Source organism: Notothenia coriiceps, unplaced genomic scaffold (assembly GCF_000735185.1).
Source record: "Notothenia coriiceps isolate Sejong01 unplaced genomic scaffold, NC01 NC01_scaffold00027160, whole genome shotgun sequence".
NCBI lineage: Eukaryota > Metazoa > Chordata > Actinopteri > Perciformes > Nototheniidae > Notothenia > Notothenia coriiceps.
Window position 1 is genome coordinate 56,885 of NW_011359861.1, and position 10,790 is coordinate 67,674.

The 10,790-nt window shown below is 41.7% G+C and overlaps 1 protein-coding gene across 1 annotated transcript in view; it reads left to right on the forward strand.

Moving 5' to 3' along the window:
• LOC104957485 (retinoic acid receptor RXR-beta-A) overlaps positions 1-4,819 on the forward strand; it is a 29,863-nt gene extending 25,044 nt beyond the window's left edge. The window contains exon 9 of the mRNA XM_010785121.1: positions 2,456-4,819. Within this exon, the coding sequence (XP_010783423.1) occupies positions 2,456-2,503 (48 nt within the window). The 3' untranslated portion in view covers positions 2,504-4,819. The remainder of the gene's footprint in view (positions 1-2,455) is intronic.
• The last annotated feature ends 5,971 nt before the right edge of the window (positions 4,820-10,790 follow it).

Here is a 10,790-nt window from a genome sequence, read left to right on the forward strand (position 1 = left end):
TATATATATATATAAATATATATTCATGCTGAAACTGGTTAGAGTTTCTTTTTTGAAGTACTGTACTCATGAAATGAAAGCTTTTTCCAAGGCATTGAAATCCAGGAAAAGGGGAGTGGGAGCACTTTGTCTAAAGACGAGCTGTGTCCCTCCCACCGTGATGCGCACAGCGGGCTTTTTGTAAGACTAGAAGAATGACTTGAATTTTTTTTTTTTTTCCTAGTTTTGATTTCCTCCTTTTCTCTATTTGGGCAGTTGGTTGGCAATTGAAATCATTTTGAGGCTCACAGGAAGTACAGCTTCCTGCATGACTTAATCCTAGTTTCTTGTATCTCCTTTTCTCCCAAATCCTCCTTTTGCTGGTGGTCATTTATGCACTTTTGTGAATTGTTACTGTGTAAATGTTCCTGTTTCCTAGAAATGACCATCTATTCTCAGACACCTAAGATGAACTTGAAGCTACTATGTGTAGGATTTTGTCATTATTGCATCATTGTTGAATCAGATGTGATGATTTATTATAGAACATGTTAAATGATTGCCCACTTCCTGTTCAGACAATAAGGAAGTTTGGGACTGATCCCTTTGAAACCGTTGAGCCGGTATGATCGCCTGTCAAAACACCCAGTCGAGCTGATTTTTCAGATACGATGCTCTTTATTCCAAAAATATCTTCTTTAAATCAACTGCCCATTGGAAGAAAATCAAAAAGTGTCTGCATCACACAGCTTTGTATTTAGGATGCTGCACCCGATCCCCTATGTAAAACCAGACTCAAAAAGAAGTGCTACACTAAGAGCAGCAGCAAGAATTGTTAAGACCAGATGAAATGATTTCAAATTGGCAGTAATGCAACATTTCACCTGATCATCAATCAATCCAATTCTCTGCTATCCTGCTCCTCATGAAGGATTGCCGGATGGGAATATAGTCTGGTAAACAATGCAGCTTGCTGAATAACTAGCGTGTCGCGTTCATGTAATGCAACATTGATATCAGTTATATAATGGAAATCCTACACCTACTACCTGCAACTTTGGAAACTTTATTCAGTGTGTATTGGCTCAATGCTTGCAACTTTTGTACAGTTGATGTAAATACTAAAAAAAGAAAAACATAGGATTTGTGTAGAAACAAAGGCCTGTTCACAGTCAATGTGAATGTGAAATATGTCAAATTTAAAAAGCTCAATTTTTTGCTGTTGAATCAACATTAGCATTAAGGACATCAAGAAGACATTATTATTATTGAGCCCAGGGCCACACCACACCACACCACACCACACCTCAATGCTGCTTTTGCACCAATGCTTCCTGTTGTTCCTGGTAATTGATTGGCTGGATTTAATTGACAATGGCACTTGGCATTTACTGTGATTGAAATTTGTGTGCAACTGAATCTGAAGCGTCACAGTGAAATATGAAATGCAGCTACCACATGATCAGGAGATAAACTATGAGATAATCTATATACACATGCTCAAAGGTGAGCAATACTGGGGTCTCACACAGATGTATTACCTTTTATGTTCATGTTTAACGTTTTCTGTTAGGTATACTCTCCGCAATTAATAGCAACTAGCAACATATATTTTACAGTATCATTCTGCAGGGAAGAGGTACAGCTGTCCTCTACCAGGTGCTAAATAATACTTTTAGTTCAAAACTTGCACATTCACATCAATGCAAACAAAGTATGCAAGTACACAGGAAAATCATTCTCCGCTTATTGAACGTTCTTCTTAGGATGCAGGATTCCCTTGTAGAGTTTTTTTATTCTTACTTTACGACCCCTTATGTTATTGCAGACTACCAGCTTGTACATTTGGACTGTGGCTGACAAATCGTAGTACTCTACAAGACACAGTGTCTCTTGTATTTTAGAAATCAGTTAGGCTGGTGAAAAGATGAAAGGTAAGGTGAAATACTTTGACCAGAATTAGCATCGAGCTTCCTGCCCTGCAGATAGTCCAAATACTTCTGAAAGAGGACCCTTAGCCTCCCCCATGAAATGCGGATTAGAGGTTGGCTGTTAGATAACCTGTAAAACAGGTGGCTTTGTTTAATGTCAGTGTGTTGGTCTAACCATAGAAGTGTTGTTTCAGTTGTTCTCCATCCATGCATTCAACACATGAAGTATTCTCCTGATGTCTGTTCATTCCCTACATGTAGGGAAAAGTCGACCCCTTGTAAACCCTTGATCCATTATTTTTGGAGTGTCTGCAAAGAAACGCAAGCTGGTGCCGCGCTTATGGTTTAGGTGACGGGCACCGACATTTGCTAGCATTCTTGCACTGTTTAAGATGCGGTGTGGTCTCAGTGCTTTAGTATCTGGAGTGTTCAGATCAGCCTAAACTATTAGTCTGAGTTTTTTGACTTGAGTGAACAAGGAATATGTGGCCACCAAACGTTGAGCTTTGTGATCTGGATTATAGCACAGCTGTCCTAAGACTGTTTGGAATGAATGTGAGTGCAACCTTCTTGTCTCTCAGAGAGTAGGCTGACTGTAGCATGTATGCAGGATGTTGGTGTTTGGAGTTCTACTGCATCATGTTCATACCTGGAGATGGGAATCATTATGAAGGCAGTCATGTATCAGCTGACTGAGCAAATGCCAATAATCATCAAGAAGTGACAGTATGCTAATTGCTGCACATTGTTGCTTTATCTGTTACATAAGTGAATTGGCATATGAAAGGATTTAGATTTCCCATCCCCCATATAAATAACAGCAATGTGTTAAAAATTACCAATTTCTCTATTTCTTAACATTGCACTACGAGTGTATGTCATTAAAAGAATGATGAACTGATGCAGTAAACACTTTTGAAAGAGAAGTCCGTGCAGGTTCTGAATGCTAAGCCACCTGCAGCTCTGCTGATCAGGCCAGCTGTTTGAGCGAGAGCTGGTGGTTGTGTATTAATGATTTTTTAACATTTGTTATAGGGTATGTGTGGCCACATGTGTATGCTTTTTATGCACATATGTAATGAGTCTGTCTGCAGCTCCGCCTTTTGACTGGCAGATAATATAGCTTTGGTGGTGATGTGTGGTGTGATGATAGACTTGATACACAGAGGAAGAGGAGCCAAGCTGGAGGGCTGATGAAAAGCCGTTTTGACCTGATGCTTTATCAACACAGCCTCCTCCCTTCCTCCACTTTACCCCGTCTCCACTGCTTAACTTTAAACCTAACAAATGCTCATCCATTCACTGGGCTGAACTTGGCTTTGCATTGGAAAGGTTTTTGTAAAATAATCCTCTTATTCTTGGACTGTTTTGAAAAGGATGTGAAGCTTTCTTCGGGACGAGCATTGGAGAGCTGTAAGGAAGGGATTCAGTGCCCCGTGTCCCTCTCTGCTTACTTTACTTGATGGTAGCGACGATCCGCGCTCGCCACGGGAGACCGCTATATCCCACCGTGCCGCCCACACATGTTTATCGTTGCAACGGTGTGCACTCAAGGCAGACGCATGCTGTGACCTTTTGACTGTGCAGCAGTATTGTTGTCGCCATCTTTGTTACTTTTTGAAATGAATCGCTTTCTGAAAATAAGGACATTGATTAAACATGCTTTTTTTAATAAGATCGCTGGCTGTGACTGAAGAGTTGATCATCGTGTATCGAATAGATATCAGGGCGGCATTTGTACCTATTGACACAGGCCCTCTGGAGCCAAGGCCTATCCCATTATGATCAATGAGGCAGTGTGTGCTATGCCGCCTTTGAACCACCCTCACTGGTTTATCACTGCCAAGCTGTACGCCGATTTGGGCTTCTTTTTTTTAATGCAGGGCCTCAGTCCCCTGTGCTTGTTTGTCATGTATGTTGTGTTAATTGTGCAGCAGACTAAAGAGTGTGTGCTAACCTTAGGCTGTGTAGTGCATACTAAAGAGGGACCCTAAGAGGATCGGAGTGACACTTTGTGTGGAGAGGGGAAGGGCTGTTCTCTGGAGACAGTAGTGCACCAGTGTGTGGCCCCCTCTTGGTGCTCAAGCAGTTCATTGGTGCTTTTTTTTTAATAGGGTCCCCCCCGGCCCTTAAAACGTATGCTCTTGTTTCCATGACACAGGGAAATGCATATATGACTGAAATGCAAGTAGGGAACGGTTAAAACAGGGATAGCCCTGCTCTACTGTGTCAGTCACATGTGGCTGCAGCTGGATACCACCATTTAGAACATGAGGGAGAAACCGTGGCTCTTTGGAGACGCAGTGAAAAGGCCTGAAGAGGTCTGGTTGCAGGAGGCACCTCTGAGCAGAATCTGGTTACATGTATTGAACTTGATGGAAGGAATATGATTGCGCACTTTAAAGAGGAGGTTGTTGATCATGTGTTAGGTGGGATGATATTTGGAAGTCAAAGAGAAAAAGGAGGGATGAGGACTGAAACACAACTCAGATCAGGTGTCGTTAAGTCGCTCAAGAAGAAAACCTATTTTCTGGTAGAACTCAAATCTCCCTTAATTGTCTACTCTTCTTCACCTTAAAAAAACAATTCACGCTGTTTCTTTGTGTTGTTTCCTGTCTCCCTCCTCTCCAGCTGTGATATTCATATTTTATTAATTAGGTGACAAAGTATTAAACAAAAGCAAGAACTGTAAAATCAGAAGTGGAATATGTCACCCTTATTTTTTTTTATTGTTCTCTCGTGTCAGTTCTTTGTCCTGTCTGTATCCGACTCCATCGTACACATGGAGCTGAGTGACTATCGTGTACTTCGGGGATTGAAAGAAGAAAAAAAAATATGAATACTTTTTCAGTCATTAATTCTAAATCTTGTTTGTTGTATCATGTCCGAGTAAAGGTTTTAATACTGTATGTCAAGTGTTTTTTATTTATAATTTTTCGCAAAAGTCATTTCAAACACTGCAAAGTATTTTGTTATCAAGCTAAATGATGTCAAATGAATATTGAAAGATTGAAATGAAAATGACCTTTTAATTACAGCCTTTAACGCACTGTGGGCTGAACATTACACTGTGCTAATTTCATTGTGGCTCCACATATATCACCCACTCACTGTCCATGAGTTGAAGTGTCCAAACTCCCTCTGTCCTGGAGAAATGTTGCTGATCTCCTCAGTCCAGCAGGACCGCAGGGCCCCGGCTGACCGCTTCCTCCGCACTCCCATCTTTCCCCCTCTAGAGGGAGCACTGACCCCTTTGTCCTCCAGGGTCTCCACCTCCTCCCTTGATAACAGCTGCTGGATGGTGAAATTGTCCTCCATGGCATCCACGCCTACTGAACACACCTTGGCCAATGAGGAAGCAGCAGAGCTGAGATCAGTACATTTCACCCTGAACCGGTGGCTCTATTCCCTCAACTGCTTATTTAAATGTTAAGAAAGACAGGAATGTGGGTATGAGCTTGCATCTGTGTGGCCATAGTTAGAAGCTGCTCTCTCTATCTATATCTCTTTTCACCACCTCCAGTATGTCCCCTCCCTCGTCTTTCACAGTCTGTCCAGATCAGCTCTTCTTCCTGGTCGCCATGAGCTAGAACGTAAAGCCCTTGCTCAGCTTAGCTCACTATTTAAGGCCTGCATACATCTTAAGTTCCTAACTTTATTTAAGTTGTCTAGATCTTGATGTCATTTATTCTACAGAGGCTTTGTTAAACTTTGGTTTTAGGCCACAAAATAGATTCTTTTTTTAAAAGCCAAGCTGTGCTTCATGTTCAAATCAATCAATCTTCATATCTCAAAATGTCACCCTTTAAAACACACTTTTTGGAAGACAGAACTTCATGCAGAATAAGCAGTACTTCCTCTGTGTTATGTGCGGTTGGTCGGGTAATAGAAACACCAGCAGCCTCTCTTATTTGTGTGATTTACTGAGCAGGCCAAATCTAACTTGAGTGTAAGGTTTAATTAGCTAAACTCTTGGTTAATCTTGTGCAAAATGGTGGTTAATTTGTTATAAAACATGCAGTTGGTTACCATGACTTGAATAAGTAGACTACGTATAATGAGGTTGAGGTTAAGCATCACTTTCCATGTTTCAGATGTCTGAGCCAAGTGTGCCACTGTGGAAGCTGCTCCTGTAGTACCAGCAGCTGCCAACAGAGGGGGCAGGCACAATGAGTTTTCTGTTCTGCACCAGGATCAGCAGCGTCAGTTTTAGAGGAGACTATAAAACCAGACAGTAAGTTGCCCATTATGATTCAGGACAGTAATTGCCAACATAAGTTGTGTTAAGATTCCAAAATAAGATCATCACCAGTTGTAAGATACTATTTCTCGGAGGATCACTTGATGCTATGAAATGTAATGATTTAGCTGAAAACCAGTTGATTATAGTTCATCATTTAGACACCTGTTTGAGTGCCCTCTTTGAACTGTATTCTGTCGTCCTTCTTAACATTTCTCTAGCCCTTAAACCTTTCTGCCTTTCTCTCTTCATTTCCCATCCTTCTTTTCCTGACTAATGTTTCCATCATCACAGTCTTGTCTCACCTTCTAGGTCTCACTCTTCTCTTTCACCTTCAATTCTTCTCTCTTTGATTCTGTTAATCCTTCAATCCCGGTTTGCAGTGTCCTGCCCTCCTATCTCCCCAGTCTCCTTCTGGCTCTAACTATTCCTCTCCTTCACTCCTGTTTCTTCACCCCACTCCCTCCCCTCCAGCGTGTGAGGGTGAGCCCTGCGGAAAGACACCTTTTATCCCTGGGGTCAAATTCCTCTTCATTTCTGCTTCACCAATGTCAATTTTTACCGGGTGAATGTTATTACTGTGCACCAAAAAACCAGCCGTGTTTGAAGTCATTTGCCAGCATCGCTGTGGCGTTCATACCATAGACTGTATATATGGTTCATACACACAAACACACACACGCACGCTTGCAAACTCTCTTGACAGGTCAAATACCAAAATGGAGGACAAGATGTCAGGTGTGTTGGATGCTCAGTTATTTTCTGTTCTAGGTATGAAGATCGACCTCCACAGTTAAATACTTTAACCCCCCCTCTGAACTTCAGGGTTGCACAAGTTTCCTTGGCTGTGCAAAAGAGAACTTACAACTTAAAAAATGTGTTTTCTTTGTAAACTATTTGCAGTCTGCCAAATAAATTGGGAATGTGTACCCAAAAGAAAAATACAGGTACCTTAAAGAGGCCCTTTTATGCTTTTGGGGAGTTAAAATCCCAAAGTTTCTCTTCCACACACTAGCCCCCTGAAAATGCCTCCATTGGACTCCTTTATTATCTTCCGTGACATAGTGACATCACTATGTAACTGTGCGCTTCTATTGGCTAGCGCTCTAACACATTGTACATGATAGGCTAAGGTGCGGGACATCTCTAAGTGGTTGACCGCACAACACCAATCACAACAGAGCCGGCCAACTAAACATTCAGACCAGACTGGGCTCTGGTTTCAGACAAGACAAATAAAGCTCTTTTTGAACAATAAAGCATGTAAACATGTCATAGAAGCATAATATACAAATATGAAACAAAAGTAGCATAACAGAGCCCCTTCTGTAATTCACATTACAGAAGTCAGATTATTCAAGTTAAAAAAAAACAACAGCTCTAGCTTTCTGACTAAAATCATCCCCTACTAAGTGTAGAAAGCGATAAAATAAAGACAATATTTCCATGCTTGCATGCATGTTGGATTAAAGGGTCACGTCTGTTGGTTGTCCAAATTTGCATCAAATTCACATACAGTCATGTCTCCCGGTATATTTATCTTTTTATAAATGCCCGCTTAATTGTACAGCTTGTTTCCTCTGTAAGGTCCAGACTGTGGGGATGGGAAGAACCTTTGGAATGACTAGTGACAACATTTAGGGAAGCCAAATTACTGGTCAGCCAACTGTCCCCATGTTCTTTCAGCTGTAATGATATGCTCGGTTTGGGATATACACAGACCAGATCTGAGCCAGGGTACACTTAGATGACTGAGAGCACCTCCCGAGCAGAGCTAAATCTGGGTAAAACTGAGAATGGGTCCCACACAAGGTATATCATTCTACATTTGCTTTTTAATCACAGGAACATGTCAGATGAAAATATGTCAGACTCAGAGATTTGCGGAACAAAATGTTTCAGAAAGACATAATCATAGTGCCACACATAACGATACAGAACTTGAAAGCAGCTACATTTACTTGCATTTTGTGGTTCCAAGCTTCAAATGCATCGGCTTGAGCATATTGACATTTTGCATTTACAAATTAAGTGCACTAAAGTGTCAAAGCATATATTATTAAACCAACAGAAGATCCAAATGATATTAGACTCACACGATGAAGAAAAAGGTATTGTAGTTACACGTGTGGGAGAGTTAGAACAATCTTTAATACCGACCCTGTCCAAATAGACAGATCAGAAAAGTTGGCGTTCAGAATATTTGTATTTGATTTTTTGATACTTTACAACTATCCTGCACATATTGCAATCAAACCTGTACTCTTTCTAATAGCCAGAAGTTGGCGACTGCACTTGTTGCAACAAGAAGGCCAGATGAATAGAAGTCTATGAGAAAATGATTCTACATTTCACTTAATGAATGACCTCAGTAAACATTGTCCTGTTGAGTTGCTGGTCTCAATGGCTAGTTTCAAGTCTTCTTCATCACAGCATGATGTTCATTTAGTAAATGATGGTCCCACTTAGAGTTTAATAAATGATAAAGTAGGGAAGGCTTTAGGGCGGGACAACCTTGTGATTAACAGGTAACACCATGATGTCCATTTTGGCTGCCTTTCAGAGTAGGCTTTTTACTGCCTCAAAGTTAATTGTAATTGTTGTCGCCTTCTGTTAATCGTAAGTTTGTAATCCACAATTTTGTTACACTTCTCAATAAAAAATTACAAAATGGCGCTGGCCAAAATACTAATCTCTCTTCTTCTAAACCACAGTTGTAAAGCAAAAGCTGACATCATAGTTACTGACCCGCTGTCATTCATATCATGAATTTAGAACCAAAAAAGTATTATGTTGTAGGGCAGCTCAGCATCTCACAATATTCAACAGCTTTAGCAACAAGTCTTTTGTGCGTGAGCATAGCATAGTGCCACCTCTTGATTTCACTGTCATGACAGGAGAGACTGGGCAGTCAGTGTGTGTTGATTGCAGAGCTTTTGTCTGTGTGCCAGGAGTGAACTTGAGAGCGCCCACATGTGTCAGCAAGAGGAAAACTGTAGAGAGGAAAGAGGCGTAGATAGGAAGACAGAGAAAGGAAGAGGGAGGGTAGTATTTTCATTCTGCATCACAGTTATTTATCCTGCCATCTTGGAATGGGCATGATTTGTTCGTGCAGTAATTGCCCGGATGAGACTGAACAGAGATGAAAAGCCCTTTAAAGGCTCATCAGAGGAAAGACAGACTGGAACGAGCTGATGGCCAAAACAGCTCCAATTGTTTTCCCTCACCTCATTAACACGACTGCAGGCCTGCATGTTCAGCTCTTGTTTTGGGATACAATAATTAGCTTTTATGTTCTTGATCTTTTTCTTTAAACTTCCGTCCCTGGGACAGCCTAACCTCAACCCCACTCAGGGTCTTCACATCCTCCTTCTCACCCCTTTCATTTTCTTCCCTTTTGAACCTCTTCCACTCTTTGAACCACTATTATTGTTTGCCTTTTAAAAATATTTGTTTTGTTCTATATTTATTTATTTATTGAATTATCCTCGGACATCTTTCAGGAATGCTCTGTTCCCACACACAGTTAGACTCATTTAGACATGGAAGCTTCCGAGTACACCGTCAGACCCATTGGTCACTGAGCAGCTTTAACTGGAGCATTAGGGCTACGGCCCCGGCCACACGAGGACGCATACGGCTAAACGCATACGGCTAAACGCATAGGATTAACGCAAACGTAATCGCAAAAAAGCTTCCGTCTACACGCAATGTTCACCGGATAGTGTCAGTCCACACGAGACAGCTCCGTTTAACTCCAACCGCTGGAGAAGCTTCAGTACATATGCAGGAGCCTGTACGTGGCGCTGTAACTTTCTCTACAAAAGCAGCGAAGAAGCATGGTTGTCATGGTTGCCCTTCTGTTTATTCTCTGCGGTGGGGCCGAGGGAACCGGGCAGAGTTTTTCGCCAGTGTATTAAAGTTTAAATCTTCCGGACAAAATTATAAAAGTGCTGGTCAAAGGTCTTCTTTGTTATTTATTGAGCTTTAACACAAATGAATAACGAGTCTATATAATATAATAATAAAATACATGGAGCCTCTCTTTTTCCTCCCTCTCTTCAGACAGCGTCAGTGTCTGTCTCAAGCAGCAGAGCAGCTGATCCAGTAATGAGTGACCCGACAGTAAAAATAAACATATTTATTACTAGTTTAGGTAGTTTGAGAGGTAATTAAAATAGCTAAGGGCGATGATCTGACTTGAAGTGTGTGTTTCGCTCCGTTCACCGCTGCATCACAGCGGGAGGAGCTGCAGGTGAGCAGAGCTGCGTGTCTCCGTCCTGTCAGATTAGACTTCACTCGCATATGTCCATATCGAGAGAAAGATAAATAATCTGAATTCAGTGTGCCGTTTACTTTGACGCGGGGGTGAGCAGCAGAGGTGGGGAGAGGCGGGGCTATTGCGTCGTCATATTATCAGAAAATGATCGTATAGGGCGTACACACGGAGCCGTTGGACCCCCCAGAGCGTTGCGTATGCCGTTCTATCCACCTTGGGACCCATAATCGTTTCCGCAGTTGTTTACTGTCATATTCGGTCGTCCTCGTGTGGCCGAACGGTCCATATGACACTAAACAGTAACGCAAACTACCGTTTTCGTCCTCGTGGGGCCGGAGCCTTAATGTGCCGCCACCTCCGG